Below are 26,452 nucleotides of genomic sequence, written 5' to 3'. Positions count from 1 at the left end.
ATCCCGAAGCTAGTGCAATACCGGCCCGACCCGCGGCGGAGGTAAAGCAGGCGTTAAGCACTCCCCATACGTGGGCCGATCCCGAAGATAGGGCAATGCTGCGCCGACCCGCGGCGGAGGTGAAGCAGGCGTTAAACACTCCCCATACGTGGGCCGATACCGAAAATAGTGCAATACCGGCCCCACCCGTAACGGAGCTGCAGTTCGCCATTAAGGGGCCCACATACACAGCTTCGCTGGTCATCGTTCTTCCAGTTTACACACACCGTGATTCGTGCTCCCCGTTCGCCCTTTCCTGCTGTCGTCATCATCATCATCATCATCATCATCATCAGCCTGGTTACGCCCACTGCTGGGCAAAGGCCTCTCCCATACTTCTCCAACTACCCCGGTCATGTACTAATTGTGGCCATGTCTTCCCTGCAAACTTCTTAATCTCATCCGCCCACCTAACCTGCCGCCCCCTGCTACGCTTCCGTCCCTTGGAATCCAGTCCGTACCCCTTAATGACCATCGGTTATCTTCCCTCCTCATTACATGTCCTGCCCATGCCCATTTCTTTTTCTTTATTTCAACTAAGATGTCATTAAATCGAGTTTGTTCGCTCACCAAATCGGCTCTTTTCTTATCCCTTAACGATACACCTATCATTCTTCTTTCCATAGCTCGTTGCGTCGTCCTCAACTTAAATAGAACCCTTTTCATAAGCCTCCAGGTTTCTGCCGCGTACATGAGTACTGGTAAGACACAGCTGTTACCCACTTTTCTCTTTAGGGATAAAGGCAACCTGCTGTTCATGATCTGAGAATGCCTGCTAAACGCACCCCAGCCCATTCTTATTCTTCTGATTATTTCCTGCTGTAGCCATGGACAAATTGTGTCTGTGGCCTTTCTCGGCCGCGATTAAGCATGCATGGGGACCAGCATACGTGCTTACATGGTTCGAAGTGCATCAAGTTGATAGCCCTATGGGTGGAAAGGCCCGCAAAAATGGCTGCCGAAGGTGATGCCCACGCAATCAAGTTGTCCATATTGAGACAAAGTTCGACACCAAGTGTGAGCCACACATTAGCGGCCCCCGAAAGAAAAGAAATGTGCAGGTTGGAAAGGAGTCAACGCTAAAATTCCAGGTAGTCCATGTCGCTGTGTTGGCTGCGGCAGCAGATGCCTGCATCACCCGAGTGTTTCGTAATGCAAGTTGCTCATCTTAAACGGCGACTGCCTCTGAAACAGGTGGGACACTCTGTCCAATCTGCTTGCGCCGCTGGTTGTCGCTCGTTACCAGACCGCCATGTGCGACGACAACGGTGAGCCGTTTACGAGCTCGCGTCAATGATTCTAGCGTATCTCGACATGCAAATTTTATTTATGCTATTGTAAGAGCTGCACACTGTCTGTCTTCTGCCAATAAGGTCGCACGTTCTGTTCACTCACTTGTGGCTTGTTTGTACACTCTAAGAACAGTTTACACCCTTTGGCGTGCCCCTTCTGCCACACAACGATAATCGTCATCTGCCTTGATGCGTTTCCTTCCTTGAAAACGCCGCGCCCGCTACTTTCCTGTCGGGAATGCTATCATGCCGATAACGCGCATGCCATTCGTTACTGGAAAGTAACGGGCTCGCAGCGGTAAAGAAAGGAAACACATCAAGGCAGATGGCGATTATTGTTGTGTGGCAGAAGGGGCACTCCAAAGGGTGTAAACTCTTCTTAGAGTGTATGGGCGTCAGTAGAGGCCCTTCGGTGTCCTGGCAATTACAACGCACCAGCTACGCGGCAGCCAAGGCAGTGAGGCATGCCGTATAGACCTCAGACTCTGCCCAGGCGGCGCTGCGGAAAAACCCGTCACCAGCGCCCCCATCGGAGCCTTGGCGCGATTTGAGTAGTGCAAGGAGAGCTGTCCGCAAGCGAATGTACATAGGCCACAATGGACCCTTCTCTTTCGTCGGTGTTGAGGCATGGTTTCCTAAAAATCAAGGACCCGGAAAGCTTCTTCCGCCCATCCACGCTTCGGAAAGGAAGCTCAGCAGGGCGAAGTACGTGTACAATATAAAATAAAGGCTCAAGTGTTATTTCGGCGTGCTGCAACTCGCAAGTACAGAGAGCATCACGTTTGTCTATTGGCATACAGCCTAAAAATCTAAGCATTTCAAATTGTTTCATATTGAATATGTCCTGAACACAAGACTTACGTATCTCGTATACCTTTATGTATTTTATCGTAATGTTTTGTCTTGCAATTATTTACAGAGAGTAAATCCTTTCACAGCCTTTTCCAGGGCAGCAAACAGAAAACGTTTTCCAAGGCAGCAAACAGCGTGCGATCATAACGAAAGTAAGCTTCCTACAGTGCCTACGCGCTGCATCTTTCTTTCTCGGAGGAGCTACAGCATCGCTCAGTACCTTAATTTGAACTTTTCGCAGACGCTTCGAGCAACAAGCGCGCACAAATAAACGTAAATAAACGTGACATTTTTTTCTTTACACACGTGCGTTACTTCGTAATTACTCATCCAGTGCTCCTACAGCAACTTTATTGCTCACATTTGAAAAACGCAGTCGAGCAGGCTCAGCCAGTGCCTCCTGGCACTGGATCAGCACACTGAAAAGCGTGATTGTTGTATCGGCGCAGGACATACAAAATACCGAAAGTAGAAATGAGCTCGCGATACAACGATGCTCTAGAACAGGATTTTGAATTCATAAACGAACCAAAATATTTGGTTAAGCTGACATGTCAAATCTTTCCGTTCCACTTGTTGAGTCAAGCGGAGGCGGACGTCTGTTAAAAAGTGGAGATATCGATGGCACATAAACAGGATGGTTCGCAACGTTGTTTTTTCTGTTACCAACGAAGTGGCGGCTCAAAACACTGCGCAAAACACTCGCAATATGGACAAAAATCTAGTTAAATCGTTGTTTCGCAGTCGCTAGCTGCATAGGCAACTTAGCAAGGGAGTCGGGCTTCGCACTACTCAATTACTGCCTCTTCGCACCGACAGGTGGCGCTACGCGTCTTGCAAAACTCCAGAGTCTGACGTCCATATCCGGCTGGGCAAGCACGACGCGCACCAGCGTACGCATGGAGGAAGGAAACTCAGGAGAGGCCCTGAGTTTCCTCTTTGTGAAGCTAAAGTGAAGCCGGAAGTTGGCGTTGCTCCGCCTCTCGGGCCAGCTCTCCTCTCTTGTTTACCTTTCCCGCGAAACCACGTCGTGCTGCGCGCAACCGGGCTGCTCGGACGCGCGGGCTCCGCAGCAACACTGAACAAAACGATATAATTGCGAACTCTCATTCGATTACCGTTGCCGACGTCATGTTGACAGACGTTCATAACGAACTTCGCAAATTTGGCCGTGAGGTCGAATCGGCTGCTTTTGCCGGCTTTTATGAAAAGAAACATGCTTTATCAAGCCAGCTAACCGAACTGTTCTCATCGACCGCAATTACCGGCCGGTGCCCAGTTCACGCGTGTTTTTAAAAAATGTCACGTTTATCGCTGCCTTCTAGTTGTTTTTCTCTGCTTGGACTTACTGGAGCTCTGAGGCGGACTTTCAAGCTAGACGTCTGGCGGTACCGAAGAAATGTACCCATTCTCACTGCACTGCAAGAATGCAGTGGAGACACGTATATACGACACATCGACCCATTTGCGATCCATTTGGAGTTTATAAGCACAAACACGCATTCTCGCTGTGTCGGATGACAGGGATTACTTGACAGTTGTAAGGCAAAAAGTAAAGAGGAGAATCGTCACTGCTTCCTCGTCTTCAACAAGGACGACGGCGGCGGCAAAGACCAATGACGTGGCTCATATCATTCTCTTCTTGCCCGAGACGCCGACCGATGACCTGAATCGGCTAAACAGGCAAGCCACATCTGTCACACTGGAGGCTCTTGTTCCGAATGAGATTACGGATATGAGAATTTACACCCGTGAGAACATTCTCGCGGTTGATGGGAAGAACAGAGCAGCATCGGATATTTTGAGCACAGTCAAAATGCTGGGCAAGATAAACGTTCGCACCATATCACCACAGGACAGCGATACTACATCAGGTGTGATTTATGATGTCGATGAGTGAATCAATGACAACGGTCTGCCTATTTTGGTCAAACTCGCCACAGCAGATACAACTATTCTGGAAATCCGTCGCCTAGCAGAATCACGTTGTGTGAGAATAACCTTCAAGGGAGGTAGCTTGCCGTCACACGTGAAAGTTGGATTCTTTCGTCATCCAGTGAGACCATTCGTTCTAAGACCTCTTCAGTGCCGTAATTGTTTGAAGATCGGGCATGTCACCGGCATATGCGAAAATTCGACTGTGTGCCCAAAATGTTCTGAGCAGCACAGCGCTGATGCTTGCCGTGCGGCTGATTTCAAGTGTGCCAATTGCTCTGGCCCCCCATGAAGCTTTGTCGAAAGACTGCCCGATAAGACAGAGCTAAAACTCCTAAAACAAATGGTGAGAGAGAACTCAACGCACAGAGAGGCCGCCGCCGAAGTGCGACGGCGTCGTGTCCGCCGTCACCGCAGGCAATCTTCGTCTACTAGAAATACTGATACCGTCGTGAGACAGACGCTACTTCCTGCAGCTGGCGCTCCCAAGGCACCCACACTAACAACATGGTGCCTGGTGACGCAGTGAATACGTCTACTGCAAACGACTGGCCTGCACTTCCGACATTATGTCCTCCAGTACAACAAAGATCGACGGTGGACTACCAACGCACCAATGATGGCACAGATCACGTGCGAGGTCAAGACAAACAAGTCACCGCCATAATCAAATCTCTAATGAAAGTCATTGGCGTGTTGATAACTGACATGCAGACGTCATCTGCTCGAGGTTCACTACAAGTGCTGGACGGCCTGGATCCGGTTCTTGCGAGCCTCGAGTAGCAAGCACAATGGCTCTACCGCTTCAGCCTTTCCCCAGGCAAGTCAGCTAAGCGTCTGTTATGCAATGGAATGCCCGTGGTCTGAAATCCCGTACTGCTGATTTTCGCCATTACGTTTTCACCAATCGATTCCCCATTATTGTCGTCTGTGAACCGAACTTACAGAAACCCGTCCGGATCTCAGGCTATGAACCTTATTTGTCATCGACTTGTAGTGACATTAGCAAAGTTATCATATACATATGGTCTGAACTGACTTGCGTTGTTCATCCATTGCGGCCACATGACAGTAATCAGTATGTCTGTTTGACCGTGAAAAATCTGAAACTTACGTTTACTTTGTGGGCGCTTACTCTCTCCATCAAGTCGTTTCGATAGACAGAGACTGAGTGACATTATAGATGTGACTCCTGGTTCATGGATTGTTGTTGTGGACTTCAATGCACATCATTCACTTTGGTGAAGCAACAAGTTAAATTCCAAAGGAAGAAACCTCGTGTCCTTTGCTTGCGACCTTTCCTGCCTAAATAATGGGAGTCCCACGTTTCTGCGCGGCCAGACGTACAGTAGTTGTTTAGACTTAGCTTTTGTTTCGCGATGCCTCACTCACGGCGTCCATTGGTTCACAGATATAGAAACTCACGGAAGCGACCACATTCCTACGTACCTGAAGATAAGATGCCTAACAAAATCCGCTCCATCAAATTTTAAACAAACAATAGGTTGACCTGTGTTTAAATCACTCATGGAACACGCATGCCGTGAAGGCTTTTCGTCCACACTAGAATTTGAGATTGCCAAGGCTATGCAGGACGCTATGCGTTCATTTCGGCCATTGGAGAAATACACAGATTTTGATACGGATATACAGAGCCTCCGTGCAATCCACCGGAGAGCGGAGCGACGGTACACACGGTCGAAATCGGTCTACGGTCTTAGAGAGACGAGACGCATTCAATAGAAAATTCAGCGTCACCTTACTGTACTGTAAAATCAATGCTGGAAATCCTTTTGTGAGTCTCTCGATCCGCGTAAACCTCTGTCGGTTGTCTAGAAAACAATCCGCGGACTTTGAGCAGCTCCTCAACAGCGCCGTCCATTTAAATATTTAGCCCTCCATCAAGGACGCCGAGAATTCGGCGTAGCCGAAGATTACTGCGCAAAGATCGCGGGTCCGGCGTTCACGTATTCACCTTGAGCACCTATTCCTATTGTCCCCCATATGCTTCCTAGATTCTCGCATGGACGCGCCTTTCTCCATTGAAGAACTGGACGCCGCACTTGCTGGGTGCAGGCGATCTTCGTCACCAGGACCCGATGGCATCCAATACTCTGCGCTTGCAAACCTTGGTCCAGAGGCCAGAGATGCACTTCTTGGCCCATACAACGCATCATGGCGTGACGGCCTGGTCCCTACCACGTGGAAACCCAGTCGCCTTGTTCCACTCCTCAAGGCTGGCAAATCTCCATTGGAATTGTCATCTTTCCGTCCAATAGCACTGGACAGCTGTGTCGGCAAGGTAATGGAGAGAAGGGTCCTTACACGGTTGGATTGGTACTTGGAATTTTATAACGTCTCTCCAGAGGTAATGGCTGGCTTTCGACGCGGACGCTCGTCAATCGATAGCGTTATCGACCTTGTAACATATGTACAACACCAGAAACATCTGAAACGAATCACTGCGGCCTTATTCCTACATGTCAATGGTGCGTACGACAATGTAGATCATCATGCAATTTTGGACGCCTTAGAAGGTGTAGGGATTGGTGGACACACCTTTCGCTCGATACGCAACTATTCGAATACAAGATCTTTCTTTATTTTGACTGAAGACAGACCAACGCCATCTAGCTATACCAGTCGTGGTCTACCGCAAGGCGGAGTACTCAGCGCTACCCTTTTCAACCTGGTGCTCGTTGGTCTCGCTGATTCGTTACAGCAAACCGTTCAGCTCTCCGTATATGCAGACGACATTTGCATATGGGCTTCAGGAGTGTACAAGTCCGCGCGCGTCTTTAGAAAGCTTCAATGGCTGTGTCAACATACATAAGAATTCAAGGCCTGGAGCGTTCAGCTGAGAAATATGCACTCGTTGCTTTTACTCGCAAAGCGACGTCCCCGTATGCTTTGCGGATGAATGACCAAACTATACTATATAGCTGAACGCATCGATTTCTTGGCGTCATCATTAATAGAGACTTGTCATGGAGCCCTCACGTTTCGTACATGACAAAGCTTGGGTCCCTCGGCGGGAAGTCCTGGGGCGCAACAGTACCATCAATGTTGCAACTGTATAAAGCACTGTTTTGGGGTTTCCTGCAGTACAGCTTACCTGTACTAGGAAATACTTGCACTACAAATATCCGCAAACTCCACAGTGTGCAAGCACAAGCACTCAAAACATGTCTTGGTCTCCCAAAAACTATATCATCGATTGCTACATTGGACATTGTCAGAGACTCTCCTTTGGCAGTCTACATCGATACAGATGTCCTGAGAGCACACATCCGACACCTGACTCGGATTCCTTCCCACCATCTTGCTTGCTTGCCAGCAATAAGGCCACATTCAACTTGGGCAAAAGTATTGGAAGACATCAGTCCTACTTGCCATCACAATTTACGCCTGCTACACAATTATCCGACCCCTTGTGGTGTCTGCACCAGCCGCAAGTGCAGTTGACAATTCCAAGCATCAGAAACAAAGCCGGAGCGTCTTTGCAATCTTTAAAGCAAGCAAGTCTGAAACACATTCACAAGGTGCACAGATTCCGGTCGGTGAAACTCAACAGCTCTGCTGCTGCAGTCTTCATCCCCGCAAAATCTCAAGAAATCAAATTAAAAACTTCATGTGTGACCACATCGACGGGTGCAGAACTCGCGGCACTCCGTGCTGCACTTGATTTCATTAAGCAGGAACCACTGCAACAATGGACTGTATTTAGTGACTCGAAGGCAGCCTTTCAATGCATACAAAGCCCAATGCCCCACAGACTCAATGAACAACTGGCCTCAGAAATACGACACATATATCATCACAGCAATGACAAGGGACACAACATAATCTTTCAATGGCTTCCAGGACATTGTAACGTCAGTGGGAACGACCACACCGACGAAGTTGCCCGATCTGCGCATGAAAGTGGTCAACCAGTCTTCATTCCGCTTTCGCGAACAGACGCTGCGGCTGTGCTGCGATTGATGTCCCGTGATTGTACTTTGCCCCTGTGGGACTCGAACGTTTTCACCATGTGTCGTTTGCGTTCGTTGTCTCCGGAGATACGCATGCACCTCCCGCCTGGGTTACCATGATGTGTACATCGTGCTGTTTGAACATCGAACATCGTGAACACCATGCTCTACCGCCTGTGGCTAGGCGTTGCCTTTACGAAGTCATATGCTTTCCTTATTGGAATGGCCAACAGCCCCACGTGCGACACATGCAACAGCGAAGAGACGCTCACACCTATTATTTGTGTCTGCCCGCGATATAGCGCCCAGAAACAAGTGATGTGCAGAGTACTGGACCAGTTGGACAATCGTCCACTATCAGAACTGAAAGCTTTAGGTCCGTGCTCTCAAAGAACATCCGCGTTGAAGGCCTTACTCGCGTTATTAGGGTCCTGCGTTCTACGGGGCTTCACGATAGACATTAAGAACACCGCCCCCTACCGCTCTACAGTGTACGCGCTTTGTTAGTGCTCGTCTCGCTTTCTATCTCACCCTTCCACTCTCTTTCTCTTTTTATCCCCTTTAACCCTTACCCCCGTGCAGGGTAGCCAACCGGAACTACCTCTGGTTAACCTCCTTGCCTTTCTCTGTATTCTTTCTCTCTCTCTCTCTCTCGCTGTGGCTTGAGGAATCGTCCTGGTTTATTGAACAAATTTCGGGTGGCCACGCATCACTACGACAGCGCGCCGGCGAGGAGGCAGAACGCCATTACTGACTCCGCGTTTAGATGGACTGCGACCTAAGGTGCCTTCTTACCACGGTAAGTAAAGCTTCACGGAACCAAAGTTTTGCAATAGCCGGCGCACGGTGCAGGACAGTACGCGCGTAGAACCGGCCTACGTGCGACCACGGAACAGCCGTTTGATGTGTTCGCAGGCGTACAATCTGTGGAGCCTTGCTCACTCTTGCAACGCATCCGCTAACCTTCATTGCCCTGCGCTTCTCGCGCCCACAGATAAGATACGCCTGCCGTAGGGAGGAGTCGTTCCTTAAGCCAAAGCAGCCGCTTCTTTCCCATCTCCACGGATGAAGCGTAGGCTGGCCGGCGCACGGTGCCGAGGGCAGCAAAATGCGCATATTCTGCGTAAGTGGGCTTGGCGGCACGGCAACGATGGTTCATGCTTAGCAACCGCTCCTTCCTGCCATGCAGTTCATTGGTCTCGCGTCGACCATTCCCTGGATTTTGCCTTCGGAAGCCGTGCTGATTCCATTACCTTGCTGCCGAACAGCGGTGATTTCATGTACTCTCCTGGATCCACCCCGTGCTTCGTGCGACGGCCTTCTCTGGTTCACGCCACTGCGCCTGACGTGTGCGCAAATGTATCAATTGAGCCCTGTCATCTGCCGTCGGTGACCTTCCTTCCGCCGTGGTATCTCGACACGGGTTCCTGTTCCCCTTCTGCTACTACGTCATCATTTCCGTCGAGACAACATATATTGTCTCCCCAGCGCTACCCCGTTTTCAGTGGGCTTGGCGGCACGTCAACGATGGTTCATGCTTACCAACCGCTCCTTTTTGCCATGCAGGTAACTAATAGTTACTCCCTTTTTGCTAAGCAAACTAGATTTAGAACGTTGCTCGTGCTGCCAAGCCCACATTCAATTTGTACCACTGTTTATGAATGTTCTTGCATTCTGTTTGACTTGTGTCTGGTGATGTTCAATCGAACCCCGGCCCCCTTCATCCTGCTGACGCGGCAAACTCTGAAATACTTGCCACTTTACGACAGCTTCAATCCGAGCAGTCAGCTATTCTCGAGCAACTTGAATCAATTCACGTAACCTTGTCAGACCACGAAAAACGACTTCTTGGATTGAACTCTGGCCACAATCGAAACTGCGTGCGCGCCACTCGCGTCTACCAAGGCTTAAATTCACACACCACGTTCAACAACTACTGCTTGCATGGCCAATGTGTCTGTTCTGACTGCCCGCGCTGACGCCGCCGACAACAGATCTCGTCGTTGTAAACGTGTTTTTTATGGGCAAAAGATTGTCCGAATGAATCCTGGCGAGAGTCCGAAAAACTAATCATTGATTACTGCATCCAGCACCTTCAGTCTCCTATTCCACCACGTGAAATTGAACGCGCTCATGGGCTCGGAACTTATCACCATGGCAGGTCCAGACCAGTAATTTTTAAATTCGCTCACTTCAAAGATAAAGACCACATCATTTCACTAGTTAAGAAATTCAGAGGAGCAACTTTCGGCATTTCCGAAGATTTTTCCCGCACGGTTCCACTAGCTCGGAAGCTCCTCGTTGAATTTGGAAAGACGCACAATATCCCGTTTAAATTAGGTTACGACAAACTCGTTTGCGGTAACAAAACCTACATTTTCGACCTCAAGCCGATAAGGTAGTTGAACGCAAAGCTTAGCAATTACCTAAGTCGAAGCCTCATTCCACCCCTCCTAGTCCTTCTCCTATTGCTTTTTTGTTCACTACTATCCGCAGTGTCATTCCAAACCGTGATTCTTTATGTGGCCTCATCAGCTCATCTTCAAGTAATGTTGTTTGCCTAACAGAAACGAGGCTTAATTCATCTGTTCTAGGTTCTCAGATCCTGCCCCTCCTTCCCGACTTCGACATATTTCGCAAAGATCGAGCCGATGATACTCGGAGTGGTGGCGTCCTTATCGCCACTAGTCATCACCTACGTTGCATCCCGGTTACCATATCCTCACCTCTTGAACTACTTTGGCTTTACTGTACCGCATCCTTCCCGCGAATCCTTCTTGGCATTTGTTATTGCCCTCCTTCTGCTGACTCTTCATTTTTGCCGCCTTTCCACGACGCCTAATGCATAACAACCTCATATCCAAACACTCCTGTGCTACTATTAGGCGATTTTAACTTCCCATCAATCGATTGGTAGCTCTAGCTTCCTCTAGGATCAATCTAGCTTCCTCAGTATAAAAAAATAATATGGCTAGTGAGTTCGCGAACACGTGTCTCACATTTCTAATTAACCCAAGTTGTCAGTCATCCCACTCGCACTACAGACCACTCTTCTAATATCTTGGATTTGGTACTAACTTCACACCCTGATAACCTTTCCCCTATCTCGTACCTGAATAGCCTCAGCGACCATAAGTTATTTTACTCTTCCTTTTCATGCCATATATCCAATCAAACAAAAACTTAAAAAAACATTCACGCTTTACGACAGAGGCGATTATGAGAGCACGATCCGAGATTGAACAATCTTTTATCATAGATTCACAGCTGACTTCTATCTTCGTTCACTTGAGTCTAACTGGTTACTGTTTAAATCTGAATTATTGCGTCTGGTTAAATTTTGCGTTCCTACCATAACAATTAATGAACGAAAACAATCCTCATGGTTTAACAACACACTAAAAGGACTGAACAACAAGAAAAAACGTCTCTTCCGTTCTGCAAACTCTTCTCAATCCGAACTTAAGTAGCCGAAATATTACCTTACAGTTGCGCAATGTGACACGCAGGTCGCAGAGGCCAAACGTGGCTTTTTTTCAACCACGTTGCCCTCTATGTTGCACAATAACCCAAAACATTTCTGGCAATGTAATAATCCTCAGTGGTCCAACACTGTTTTTCTACGTGACAGTTCTGGATGCCCATTCCCCGAAACCGAGGTCGCTGAAGCTTTATACACTGCATTCCATTCTGCTTTTACTAATGACTACCCTGAAATTCTTCCCATATTACCACCTTCGCCTTATTGCTCCATGGTGTAGCGGCGCGGCGATGGAGCTGCGCACCACCCCCGCAGCCATAAACAACTCCGCGGGGCGTCCCGCGGGCCTCCCGTAAGCGGACCTTCGCGAGTGTTGGACACCAGGCACACGGACACATAATCCGACTCACTGTGCCGAACGTCGTGCGCGAGCTCCCTTTTCATATTACTTTGTTTACTGCTTTCCTTTCGCACTAGGTCCGCGCACCGCACTTCTCTATGCTCCTTTTCCCTCTTTTCTCCTCTCTCTCTTAAAGCCCTCGCCACTTCCGGCGCGCTGCGCGCGCCCGCTGTTGTAATCGCACCGCTGGCACGAGTTGTTGGGGTCTCGGTGCTGACGCCCGTTATTGCCAATGGGTCGCAAGCCCCAAAGGTAGCGTTGGCCTGGCGGCCTGGGGCACTGGAAGCATCCGAAGGTCCCGGCAAAGCATGAGAAGACTGGTAACAGAACAACTTGTTTATTCTAACATAGCAAAAGAGCGGCCGGTCAGGTCGACCGGAGTGGAGAGACGGGAGAGCACTTAACTCAACAGTACAAATCGGAGCCTCTCTCCTGGCGTCCGGGGGCAGCTGCTCTTATACTCTCGGCGTCCCGGTCCAAAAGGGAAGGTCACGGGATGAAGGTCACGGGATGAAGGTCACGGGACGGCGGAGCATGAGCCCACGACGGCGCGCACGGTCGAGCCGAGAGACCTGCTGAACCGAGTGCAGTGACGCATCGCCAACCCGCCCACACGACGGCGCGAACGGTTGAGCCGAGAGACCTCCAGGCTCCTCATTCGGGGAACTCCGCTCCCCGGCTGCCGCGCTTTGACAAGCGAGGGCACACACACACACACGCACACACGAAGACACGTGGCACTGAAACACGCCTGGACACGCTTGGCGGGAAGCGTTGCGGCGGCGTCGCACGGGCCAAAATGTCCGCCGCTTTGAACGAAGCCCCGGCGTCCGTTGCATCCGCGCCGGCATTACCGCGCGTTGTAGGCGAAACGTCACAGACCGCCCCGCCGGGGGAAGGAGATCCCGATGGTCAGGGGACTGCATCCGCTGTCCGGAGGGATGTCGCTCGATGATGCTCATAACCGAAGTCGGGCGTCCTTTGGCGTTTCTTGAGCGCAGCGCACAGAGAAGGCCTCGTTCTCACGTTCAGGTGCACACAGGTCACTGCAAAGTGACTTCGGGAGAGTTGACATTTTTGTTCTCGTTTCCGGCAAGCGTCAGAACTACGCCGAAAGTCAACCGCTCAGTCAGCAAGCACGGCACAACCCTCACTAAGCCCTGCCAGGCTCTTTCCCCTTTTATACTGCTGCCTAGTTCCTTACAGTAGTTTAGCAGCACTCAGAACGCGTCCACAAATCGGAAAATTTGCACTAAAAAGCACATCATCACTTTGAAACACTACACAAAAGCAATAGGTTAAAAATCCTGCCTCAGGAAGAAAAACATCAGTAACAAGCAATTTTGAGGCTGATTCCCACGTTAGGGGCTTCGACTTAAGCCATCGGCGTTACCGTTGAGACTCCCCTTTTTGTAACGCACCTCAAAGGAATATTGTTGCAAAGCGAGGCTCCAGCGCAGGAGGCGGCCATTTTTGGGAGAGATGGTCTGCAGCCATTGGAGAGGGCAGTGATCCGTCTCAATGATAAACCTCGAGCCAGCTAGGTAACATGACAATTTCTGAACGGCCCATACGATACACGCACACTCTTTCTCGGTGGCGCTATACGCCTGCTCACGACTCGTCAGCTTACGACTAGCATACAGGACGGGGTGTTCTACTTCTCCATTTTCCCGTTGGCACAGTACAACGCCCATGCCTCGCTCACTAGCATCACACTGAACAACGAACCCTTTTGTGTAGTCGGGCGATCGTAGCACAGGCTGGCTTGTTAGGGCGCTCTTTAGGGCGCTAAAAGCTCTTTCCTTCGTCTCATCCCAGACGACTGTTTGCGGCTCTGTCTTTCTTAGAGCATCCGTCAAGGGAGCCGCGATATCAGAGTACCTGGGGATGTACCTCTGATAGTAGCCGGCGACACCTAAGAACGACCGAATATCGGTCTTCGTGCGCGGTTGCGGGAAGTCTCGCACAGCGGCCACCTTTATTTCAGAGGGGCGGCGACGACCCCGACCAATCACGTGTCCGAGGTAGACAACCTCGGCCTGTGCTAACTGGCACTTGGGAGCCTTGACTGTCAAGCCCGCATCGCGCAGGCGGGTTAGCACTGCCCGCAAGTGCGCCATATGCTCAGGCCAGGAAGCGGAGAATATCGCTACGTCGTCTAGATACGGTAAAGCGAATTCTTGCTGTCCCCGCAACACTTTATCCATGAGGCTTGAAAAGCAGTATGGCGCGTTCTTCAAACCAAAACTCAAAACTTTAGGACGGAATGTCCCCATTGGTGAAATGAACGCCGCATACCTACTAGCCTCTTCTGTAAGTGGAACCTGCCAATAACCCCTGACAAGATCTAGGGTGGAAATAAACTGAGCGCTACTCACTCTCTCAAGGCGCTCCTCGATGTTAGGGATCGGATAAATTTGATCCTTAGTGATGGAATTAAGCCTGCGGTAGTCGACGCAAGGACGAGGTTCCTTGCCCGGTACCTCAACTAAAATCAAAGGGGAGGTATAATCACTCTCACCCGCTTCAATAACACCGAGCTGTAGCATTTTCTTTACCTCAGCCTCCATAATATCGCTCTGGCGGGGTGACACCCGGTACGCCTTGGATCGTACTGGCTCTGGGGAGGTAAGTTCTATGTCATGAGTAAGGACAGAAGTCCTACCAGGCCTCTCAGAGAACAGACCTTGAAACTCTTGTAAGAGCTGGTGTAGTTCTGTTTTCTGCTCAGGCGACAGCGATGCTTTACTTATTAAGTCACTAATGACTTGATCGGTGTCTTTCCTGTTCGTCACTGAGCCTAGTCCCGGAAGCTCGACCGGAAGCTCTTCTAACTTTCCCGCATCGGGAATTTCCTCTCCAGTATCTGGTGCCCTTAACGCTACAGGCTCAATTTTATCCCGTTCGGGCGTGCTCCGAATACCAGCTTGCTGCGCCTCTGACCCTTTTTCATCGTTCAACAACGTCGGTCCCGCATCTACCGCCTTTGCAGCGAGCTCCCGAACCTTCGATCTGGTTAAGGCCTGAACGCTAGCCTCACCAAACAAAAGCCCCTTCTCGCGCAGGAGGTGATCGGACCTGTTCGAAAATAGGTACGGGTACTGGGGGGGCAGCATAGATGACACTGCGGCCTCCGTCTCAAGTGCTCCGAAAGGTCCTTCAATAAGCACTTTTGCTACCGGCAGACACACGCTATGAGCTTCCACTGCTTGCTTGATCCATGCGCACTCGCCCGTGAACATATCGGGTTCTACGTAAGAGGGGTGAACTACATCCATTGTAGCTGCGGAATCGCGAAGCACTCGGCACTCTTTCCCGTTCACGAGGAGGTCTCGCATGTAAGGCTCGAGAAGCTTCATGTTCTCGTCAGTGCTGCATATAGACAAAAACACGACTTGTGTTTTTGTTTCTGGACACTGCGCCGAAAAGTGACCCGGCTTCTGGCACGTATAACAAACGCGCGCTTGCCTCGTCTCGAACCGCTTTCTGCGTTCGGCTTCGGTTGCCGCCGTCTCCTTACGTTCGGTCGGACTGCTTTCACTCGCATCCGCACTACGTGTATCCCCCTTTGCTCTCATGGGTGTGAACTTCGGCCTCTCAAACTTGGAGCCAAATTCACCCTTTTGACCGTCCTTAGCTCCGCGAGCCCGACGCGTCACAAACTCCTCGGCTAACTCAGCGGCTCTAGCCACCGTACTAACGTCTGGCCTATCCAAGACCCAGTACCGCACGTTCTCAGGTAACCGACTGTAAAACTGTTCTAGCCCGAAACACTGCAGAACTTTCTCGTGGTCACCAAACGCTTTCTCTTCTTTGAGCCACTCCTGCATGTTTGACATAAGCCTGTAGGCAAACTCTGTATATGACTCACTTTTGCCTTTCTCATTTTCCCGAAACTTCCGACGGAACGCCTCCGCTGACAGCCGGTACTTTTTTAGCAGACTCGATTTCACTTTGTCGAAATCCTCTGCCTCCTCTCTCTCCAAGCGAGCGACTACGTCGGCCGCCTCGCCGGGTAGCAAAGTGAGCAAGCGCTGTGGCCACGTTTCCCGAGAGAACCCCTGCTTCTCGCACGTTCGCTCAAAGTTAACCAGGAACAAACCAATGTCCTCTCCAAGCTTAAACGGCCGCATCAGGTCAGTCATTTTGAACAATACTCGTTCTCCTGCACCGTGTGCCTGACTTCCATTACGAGCGCGTTCCATCTCTAACTCGAGACGCTTCATTTCCAAAGCGTGTTCGCGCTCTTCTTTTTCTTTCTGTTCTTTTCGTTCACGCTCATCTTTCTCTTTCTGTTCTTTAAGTTCGCGCTCCTGTTTCTCTTTTTGCTCTTTAAGTTCGCGCTCCTGTCTTTTTGCCGTCTCCCTCTCCTCAATGGTCTCAAGGCATTCCGACAGCTCGTCATCCTCAGCTTCTAACTCAAGAATAGCCCTTAGCAGTTCTGGTTTTCTGAGTTTGTCTGAGACATCCAGACCCAACTCTCTCGCAAGCTCCAGCAATTTCGGTTTGCGCAACGACTTCAAATCCATGGCTGCTCTGAATGCTGCTTTCTCTACTGCCTACTATTGTCTTGCCGCAAACTAACCCGGTAGCAACGACAACCACAATTACCAGCTCTGTTTCTAACACTAACAAAAGCCTGGCAAAACTCAGAAGAAGAAAGTCCCGCACTCACCAAACCTTGCAGCCAAGACTTCAGCGCAGTCCTTCCGCTGCAGGCAACCAGTCATCACACAGGGCTCGTTGCGCTGCTCCCGGATGGTCGTTGTGCTGCTCAGCATACAGTCAACCGCATCTCTTCGCTGCTGGCCTCCGTTGTCGCGATCTCACCGCTGGCAACCAGATGTTGTAATCGCACCGCTGGCACGAGTTGTTGGGGTCTCGGTGCTGACGCCCGTTATTGCCAATGGGTCGCAAGCCCCAAGGGTAGCGTTGGCCTGGCGGCCTGGGGCACTGGAAGCATCCGAAGGTCCCGGCAAAGCATGAGAAGACTGGTAACAGAACAACTTGTTTATTCTAACATAGCAAAAGAGCGGCCGGTCAGGTCGACCGGAGTGGAGAGACGGGAGAGCACTTAACTCAACAGTACAAATCGGAGCCTCTCTCCTGGCGTCCGGGGGCAGCTGCTCTTATACTCTCGGCGTCCCGGTCCAAAAGGGAAGGTCACGGGATGAAGGTCACGGGATGAAGGTCACGGGACGGCGGAGCATGAGCCCACGACGGCGCGCACGGTCGAGCCGAGAGACCTGCTGAACCGAGTGCAGTGACGCATCGCCAACCCGCCCACACGACGGCGCGAACGGTTGAGCCGAGAGACCTCCAGGCTCCTCATTCGGGGAACTCCGCTCCCCGGCTGCCGCGCTTTGACAAGCGAGGGCACACACACACACACGCACACACGAAGACACGTGGCACTGAAACACGCCTGGACACGCTTGGCGGGGAAGCGTTGCGGCGGCGTCGCACGGGCCAAAATGTCCGCCGCTTTGAACGAAGCCCCGGCGTCCGTTGCATCCGCGCCGGCATTACCGCGCGTTGTAGGCGAAACGTAACACCGCTCAATTCTCTCTTTGGACAGGATAAACTAGACCTTGTTACCGAAAAGACGTGTGTCCGTCTCGTTTACCAAGGCTCTACAAAGTGGTGACCCGTAGTTTTCTTCGCGGCACTGCCGAAGTTATTGTGGAGCCATGCACAGCAACGAGATGCAACCAGACACTGAACTTACGGGCACGACCGAGCAACAAGACGTCTCTGCGGTTTCCATCCGACTCCCACCATACTGGGACCGCAACCCTGCAGTTTGGTTTCTTCAAGCGGAATCGCAATTTATTCTCTCTGGCGTTCGCACGGAACAACGCAAGTACCACCTAGTTGTTTCGGCACTGTCGCCTACTGCTGCAGAAGAAGTTGCCGACCTGCTTTCTGGACCGGGTTCCGCCATTCCATACAGCGATCTTAAGGCTGCACTTCTCGAGCGCACAACAACATCGCAGCGAGCCCGCATGCAGCACTTGCTCTCCGCAGAGGACTTGGGAGACCGTCGGCCAAGCCAGCTCCTTCGCCGTATGCGACAGCTCATGAGCGGCAACACAACAGTAAACGACGACCGCCTCCTTCGGGAATTGTTCATGCAGCGCCTTCCAGTAAACGTTCAGATGATACTCGCTACAGCCACGGTAATGGACCTCAACAGCCTGGCCAGCCTGGCGGACAAAGTCATGGAGGTGGTGACGCCAGCGGTGTGCAACGTAACACCATCAAGCACCACTGCGAGTTCAGTGCCGCAAACATCATCCTCCGCCGCTTCTCCAATCGACGCGCTCAGCAATCGCCTTGAACAATTAGTTTGTGCTGCGGAGCGTCATCGCACTTCACCCCGTCACGGAAGGTACCGCAGCTCGAGTAGATCACGGCGTCCAAGAGAAGAACGCTCCCGGTCTCAAACGCCACCACGGGTATGCTTTTATCACCGCCGCTTCGGGCAGGAGGCGCGCCACTGCCTCCGTCCTTGTGCATGGCAGGGAAACCAGCTGGCCGGCCTTTAATGGCGACAACCGGTCAGGGCCAAAGCAAAAGTCGCCTATTTCATGTCATGGACAGAACCACAGGCCAGCAATACCTGGTGGACACCGGGGCGGAGGTCAGCATTATTCCCGCGCAACGTTCCGACCGAACTACACCGCCGACCTCCTATCTTAAAGCTGTCAACGGTAGCAGGATACCTGTTTACAAGTCGCGGTCCCTCACCCTGAACCTTGGCCTGCGCCGCGTGTTCCGTTGGGTTTTCCTCGTCGCTGACGTTCGCCGTGCTCTTATTGGCGCTGATTTCCTGGACCACCATGGACTGCTTGTCGATGTGAAACGCCAACGCCTGCTGGACACTGCTAGGTTGCTCTCTGTTCATGGCGTCGTTTCCTGTGACTCGCCTATAGTCGCCCCAACCGCAACAATTGCTGGTGATCCTTTTGCTTGCCTCCTTCAAAAGTTCCCCAACCTCACGCGACCACCCGACTGGACAAAGCCCGTACAACATGATGTACGTCATCACATCCTAACAACTGGTCCACCTGTATTTGCTCGCCCACGACGACTCGCCCAAGACAAACTCAAAATTGCCCGAGCAGAGTTCGAACACATGTTGGAACTTGGAATTATACGACCATCGTCCAGCAGCTGGGCGTCTCCGCTCCATCTGGTCTCCAAGAAATCAGGTGACTGGAGGCCATGTGGGGACTACCGATCCCTGAATGCAAAAACCATTCCGGACCGGTACCCACTGCCTAACATCCAAGATTTCACGTCGGCACTGGATGGCACTACAGTATTGTCCAAAATTGACCTGGTGCGAGCCTTTCACCAAATTCCTGTCGCACAAGAAGACATTCCAAAAACAGCAATTACCACTCCATTTGGCCTCTTCGAATTTTTGAGAATGTCATTCGGTCTCCGAAATGCTGCACAGACATCACGGCGGTTCATCGACACAGTCACACGTGGTCTGCCGTTCGTTTTCGCCTACGTTACGACTTGCTTGTGGCAAGCTCATCCCACGAAGAGCACCTCCAACATCTCCATCAGCTTTTTGAGCGCCTATCAGCAAATGGTATCGTCGTCAACACTGCCAAGAGCGAGTTCGGAGTACCATCACTTGATTTTCTCGGCCATCGCTTGGATAACAACGGCATCCGCCCTCTTCCTCACAAAGTGCAAGCCATCATGGAGTTCCCCAAGCCAGCTTCAATCACTAAGCTGCGCCAGTTTCTAGGCCTGGTAAACTTTTACCGCCGATTCATTAGAAACTGTGCTATGCTGCTGGAACCCCTCGAGCGTTTGCTCTGCGGCAAACAATCGTCAACTGCACTGCCCTGGGACAGCACAACAGATGAAGCTTTCAATTCTATCAAGCACGCTTTGGCCGATGCCACACTGCTAGCTCATCCCAACCCCGGCTATCCGTTGTCGCTCATGACGGATGCCTCCAGCTCTGCGGTCGGAGCGGTACTGCAACAAAAAGTAAACGGTGGGTGGCAGCCCCTTGCCTTTTTCTCAAAACGCATGACCCCCGCACAAACACGTTACAGTGTTTTCGGCCGTGAGTTGCTCGCCATATTTCTCGCCGTGAGGCATTTCCGGCACCTACTTGAAGGCCGCTCGTTCACAGTCTTCACTGACCACAAGCCTCTTGTAGAATAATTAACGGCTACGACCAACGCTGTGTGGAGGTCACTTCGCGAGTGCGACTACAACAAAACTGCTGCGTGAGACTCTCTCGGGCGGCGGCGTATAGCGGCCGCGCACGCAGGAGCCTCGAAGCAACGATTCTCACTCGTCGGGGTTCGCTTCAAGACTGAACGTTTATTTTACAAAAGACATCGCAGTGACTAGAAAAGGAAGAGAAAAGAAAATACAAAATACGAGTTGTCCGTTGGCCGCACCGACGCCTTCGTCCTTCTCGGAAGCGCCGGCCATTCGTGCCCAGCAGGCGGTCCGCCGAAAACACGGGGCACGGATCAGGTTGCGGGTCGAGGCGCCGGTCGGGACACCAGCCCAGCGGGGCGCCCCCTCGTCCGTTCGCCGGCTCCCTCTTGGTGCGTCGCCGGGCCCCCAACCACGGTTGCACGAAACGCGCGACAGTCGCTACCAATTCTCAACACCTCTCACCTACGCAATCGGCCGCTCTGAATCATTATACACTCCACGTGAGGTGAGCCAGCTCGCCTTCATCTCAGAGTTTTCAACTGACATACGCCACGTCAGCGGCGTTGACAACTCACCAGCTGACGCTCTCAGTCGCGTGGATGCTATCACACGCAGTCGCTCCAAGAGCTCTATCTCAACATCATTTCCTTTCAACCTCCAAGAATTGGCTACAGAACAAGCTGGTGATTCTGAGCTCCGTCACCTACGTGACGCGTCAACATCTCTTCAGCTTGAATCAGTTACCTTTGAAGATGTGCCAATTGTTTGCGACACCTCCACGGGCACACCTCGGCCTTACCTAACCACCTCTTTCCGCAAGCAAATATTTGACTCATATCACACTCTTGCACACCCAGGCATTCGCGCATCTCAAAAGCTTGTCTCATCACGCTTCGTCTGGCCGGGCATGAACGCAAATATCAGGGACTGGGTCCGCTCGTGCGCACCTTGTCAGCGCGCGAAAGTTCAGCGGTACCCTGTCCCCCCTACAAAGCCTTTCTTGCAACCCGACGAACGTTTCTCCGTTGTGCACGTCGACATTGTCGGCCCGCTACCCCCATGCCAAGGCTATCGCTATCTTCTGACATGTGTCGACCGCTTTACCCGCTGGCCCGAAGCGACACCTATCCCCGACATGTCTGCAGCTACTGTCGCCGCAGCTTTTGTGTCCATTTGGGTATCCCGATTTGGCTGTCCAACGAAAGTTGTCACTGATCGAGGCCGGCAATTCGAGTCGTCCCTTTTCACGGAGCTACTTCAACTTCTCGGAACAGCACGCTTGCGAACTGCCTCCTACCACCCTCAAACAAATGGCCTCGTCGAGATTTCATCGCCATCTCAAGGCAGCACTCACAGCGCACGGCTGCCCCAACAAGTGGGTTGACAGATTTCTCCTCACACTTCTCGGAATTCAATCTGCCTTCAAAGAGGACCTCTCCTGCGCTACTGCGGAGCTTGTTAACGGCACATCGCTTCGCCTGCCGGCCGACTTCATCGAAGAAAACACCCTCACCTCCTCTCTAACAGCAAGCGAGTACGTCGACCAGCTTTGCGACGTGTTCCGAAACCTCCGACCGCAGCCTACACGTTTTAACAAACCCCGTGCAGTGTACATCACTTCAGACTTGCAGACAGCCACACATGTTTTTGTGCGTTACGGCCCCGTGCGCGGCTCGCTTCAGCCCCACTACCTCGGGCCATTCCCCGTTTTAGAACGTTTTCCTTCTAACTTCGTCGTCGACGTAAATGGGACACGGGATACGATCGCGCTTGAGCGACTCAAGCCAGCATTCAGCGAGGCACCCGCGCTTAATTATCTCGCCTTTCCGGGACATGCGGACTCCGCCTTGCAAGTGCGCGGTTCGTCACCTCTTCGTCGCGTGCACTGGGCTGCCACTTGTGCATTGTGAGCATCGTTCGTCGCTTCCACTTCCTCTCTAAGGGGGGGAGCCATCTGTAGCGGCGCGGCGATGGAGCTGCGCACCACCCCCGCAGCCATAAACAACTCCGCGGGGCGTCCCGCGGGCCTCCCGTAAGCGGACCTTCGCGAGTGTTGGACACCAAGGACACCAGGCACACGGACACATGATCCGACTCACTGTGCCGAACGTCGTGCGCGAGCTCCCTTTTCTTATTACTTTGTTTACTGCTTTCCTTTCGCACTAGGTCCGCGCACCGCACTTCTCTATGCTCCTTTTCCCTCTTTTCTCCTCTCTCTCTCTAAAGCCCTCGCCACTTCCGGCGCGCTGCGCGCGCCCGCTCAATTCTCTCTTTGGACAGGATAAACTAGACCTTGTTACCGAAAAGACGTGTGTCCGTCTCGTTTACCAAGGCTCTACAATGGCAAACATTACATTTAGTGTGAAAGGAATTATTAAACTCAGCGATTCCTTAAAAAAATCCTCCTCGTGCGGTACTGATGGCATTAACTCCTAGGTTTTAATAAGCACTAAGCACATTAGCAGTCTTTCTTTAACGCTGCTATTTCCACAGTCTTTCACAATGAGATCAGTCCCCACTGACTCGAGAATTGGTAAAATAATTCCCATCTTTAAAAAAGCCGACCGTGCAAACACCAGTAACTTCCGTCCAATTTCCATCACCAGTGTTTGCTCGAAAGTGATTGTAAGGTCGCTCTGATTGTTCGTGTTCTTAAAGGGACACTAAAGGTTACCAAAAAGTCAAGATAAAGTGATAAAGCAATGCTCTAGAACGTCTACGGCGTCAATATAATCGCAAACAGAGCTTTAGTAACCGAGAAATTGAGGTAAATGCATGACACGATTTGAGACCCCCCCAGCGACATTCCGGTACTAGCCCGATGACGAAAGCACTCCTCATCATAATTTGTCACTAGTACTCAATTACTCGTATTAAAAAGATAATTTCATTAGATTATAAGACGGAAGAAAATGCTACTTGTCTACTTCTATTCGATTCTAAGAAAAAATAACATTTTGACGTTTCCCTTGAATAGTATGGGTAATCAAAAGGTTTCGTTTTCGCTCGACTCTGCGCGCTCGACTTAGCGCCGCGCGCGCTTTGGAGTTTCAGTTGTTTCTTTATCGTGTCGTGCTGCGGTGGTCCTGCTGGCTCGCGAAACTTGCATTTGGAACAAGCAGCGAGAATGCCACGTCCATGTGATGTCGTGGGATGCGCGAACGGTCCGCGGAACTTGGCCAAGGGCAGTTGCAGCGGCGAATCCAATGTTACTTATCACTGTGTGCCAACGACTCAACCTCTCCGTTCGAAGTGGTTAAGTGCCGTACCTCTGCCACAGCGCGCTGGCAAAGAGCCGAGAAATCACGTAGTGTGCTCGCTGCACTTTCGTCCAGAGGATTACGAGTTCAACGCCGACTTACTGAAGTCGCGTGAAGTGCCTTTCAAAGCAGGCCGTCGTCGTAATAGTACGCAACGGCGCCGGCAGCGAGAGCCCTCAACAGCAGGTCACGTTCATCAGTGCTTAAATCGCTGAACTCGAGCGCAGCATCGCGAGCTAATGTGTCGTTGTCAGGGTCATCCATTGCAACGAGCGTCGAAGTTGGCGTCATGGAATAAAGAACCAGCTTATCGTCGTGCGCTTTCCCTTCCGCTAGCCACCACAGTTCCGCTTTCGAGCTACTGTCGGCTCTGTCTTGGCTCTGTTTCTGGCCTCGCGTTTGCGTTTTGTGCAGAAAAGCCGTAGCGCCGTCTGCGGGAGCCGTTTTACTATGGTTTTACTCAATGACGGCGCAACTTCACTATGAGACCATGACGTCAATACTCCTCGATCGGAGGGCGGGTGATTTGAACTGTGCTAGAGGTACGCGGATGCTTCAGAACGCATTTTCTCTTAAAATAAGTCCCTTCTTCGCACGAAACAAGCGTTTCGAGGCTTCTGGGATTGTATTTCAACAGTCCACGTTGACTTAATGTTAACCTTTAGTGTCCCTTTAAGTGTCGCGAATCGGCCATCGGCCACGTGCTTTGTATATAGAGAGGGGGTTCACTTCCCCCCCCCCATGTCAGCAGGGCAACCGTTTCTGTGTTACGAGGGGTCACAGGGACCGCGCGGTGTTGGGTGCCGCGTCGCGGCAGGCGCCAGGAGGGCGAGTGCCGATTCCGGGAAGTCGGTATTGTGCGCACGGTGTTGGCAGTCCGCGGACGGTCACGCGAATCCACACAGACCAGCCTTGAAGGGGACCGTGGTACGCGGTATTGTGATTCTGGCTCCCGAATACCTGACTACTTGGACGCGCCGCCGAGGTTAAGAAGGGCTTAGCAACCTTGACCACGTGCCGCATATACGGAGCGGGGATCTATTCTTCTACGTGTCCGGAAGGCAATCGGCAGCCGTGGAAGTTGGGTGCGATTGCCTGTGTGGTGTGGAAGGGCAGCTTACAGTGTACGCTGTGGAGATGCGGTGTGCACGTGAGGAGTGCATTCGGACGGCGGCGTCTTGTAAACACGCACTCGGAGAACTTTGTCTTGTAGACAGTACGTTTGAAGGACAAGGACGGTCATCAGTCTCCCACGCGGACCAACCTTGAGTGCAGCTGCACTACGTGCTGTCGATGCCCCTGCTTCCGAGACATTTGCGGCCTATAGACGCCCGGAGGGTTGGAGGCGGCCTAGCGATAACTTGTTCGGGTCTGGCGTGTTTTTCTGAGCCCGTCACTAACTACGTAGAAATGAGAGGGCAATGGAGTTTTAGGGAAGAAGGAAAAGAGCTTTGTTTTCCAATATGTTTATTTTTAAGAGTAAGCCCAACCCTTTGGGTTGTGGCTCAAACAAACGGTTGACTCTGATTGACAACTGAACCTGTGGGACGGGCCAACGGGCCTACCACCTTTATTTCTTTGTATATTTGGGCCATAAAAATGAGGACGAAATGCTGACCCTCAGACTTGGCTGAAATCAGGATTGCTGATAGATCAATGAGGCTCCGTACCATGTACGTTAGACTTGGCTGAAATCAGGATTGCTGAATGATCAGTGAGCCTCCGTACTATGTAAGTTAAAACGAGTCTGGGCTCTAACAGCCATTGAGACAGTCGAAGAGTGAGACTTCGTTCCTCAGTTGTTCAAGTTTGTAATGTATTTGTTTTACCTGCCATGTATATAGAAAAGTTTAACTATAAATATTTCTTGTACATCTGATCTCCATCGCTTCCTGTCTGCATTTGATCAACAACTGCCGATCATCGTCCGAGAAGCTTCAAGTTCCAACGGAGAAGCGAGGACAATAGAGAATGAACGAAACTTTACTGCGATGGAGCACGTTATACATTCCCACATTGCCACTTTCCTGTCATCTGTCAATTTCTTTCATCCTAATCAGCACGGATCTCGGAAAGCTCATTCTCGCGGCACAGAACTTGCTTTGTTCCTACACGATTTGCATTATCATCACGATCGTAACATCCTCACTGACGCTCTCTTTCTGGACTTTGAAAAGGCCTTCGATAAAGTGTCACATATGCTTCTCCTGCATAAAATCTCGCACCTTAATCTTCAGCCAGACATCTTTAATTGGATCCGTCAATTTTTAACCGAGCGCCTTCAGTTTGTTTCAGCCAACTCGATCTCCTCAATCCAATCTCCTGTACTATCTGGTGTGCGCCAAGGCTTTGTCCTTGGGCCTCTCCTCTTATATATATTAATGATCTTCCACTTGACTTATCATCCAACATACGCCTTTTCTCGGACGATTGCGTTTTTTTACCACAAATAACAAATGTTTTAGACTGCTCCGCTCTTCAGGGAGACCTCCTTCAGATCCAAGCATGGTGCAGCAAACCAGAGGGCGACCAACTACACATTACAGCTCATTCGCCGGGTGGCTAATCGGCACCACGGCATGGGCGAGGGCGATCTGCTTCGGCTTGTGCAGGCTTACATAACCAGCAGAACCATGTACTCGACACCATATGTCAAACTCGCAGCCACGGACTTAGCCAAATTAAACACCATGATCCGACGAAGCACAAAGGCAGCCTTGGGCCTTCCGGACCACGCGGCCACCGCAAGGCTAGAGGCCTTAGGCATGCATAACACGATCGAGGAGCTCTTAGACGCTCACCACACAGCCCAAATCCGTCGTCTCTCGCTAACCCCGGCTGGCCGCACAGTCCTCCGGAAGCTCAGTCTCGAGGCTATCCCCGAGGGGACAGAGTACATTACGATTCCGCGAAAGGTCAGGGGGCATATTTATGCCCCACCTCTACCCCGCAACATGGACCCCGAGTTCCATCAGGGCCGTCGGCAGGCACGCAGTGAAGCCATTTGGCGACGC

The 26,452-nt window shown here is 51.4% G+C and overlaps 2 protein-coding genes across 2 annotated transcripts in view; both read left to right on the top strand.

The window, feature by feature from the left end:
- Positions 1–26,452, top strand: part of LOC126545939 (coiled-coil domain-containing protein 125-like) — a 324,642-nt gene that overhangs the window by 159,437 nt on the left and 138,753 nt on the right. The window lies entirely within an intron of this gene.
- Positions 17,630–18,524, top strand: LOC126545940 (uncharacterized). Its single transcript, XM_050193990.3, has one exon. The coding sequence runs from the start codon at positions 17,667–17,669 to the stop codon at positions 18,522–18,524; it is 858 nt and encodes a 285-aa protein (XP_050049947.1). The 5' UTR covers positions 17,630–17,666.

This window comes from Dermacentor andersoni, chromosome 1 (assembly GCF_023375885.2).
Source record: "Dermacentor andersoni chromosome 1, qqDerAnde1_hic_scaffold, whole genome shotgun sequence".
Classification (NCBI taxonomy): domain Eukaryota; kingdom Metazoa; phylum Arthropoda; class Arachnida; order Ixodida; family Ixodidae; genus Dermacentor; species Dermacentor andersoni.
The sequence above is the reverse complement of the archived record's forward strand: the minus strand, read 5'-3'. Positions and strand labels throughout refer to the sequence as shown.

Coding starts and splice junctions, on each gene's coding strand:
- LOC126545940 (XM_050193990.3), top strand. CDS start 17,667: ATGCACAGCAACGAGATGCAACCAGACACTGAACTTACGGGCACGACC.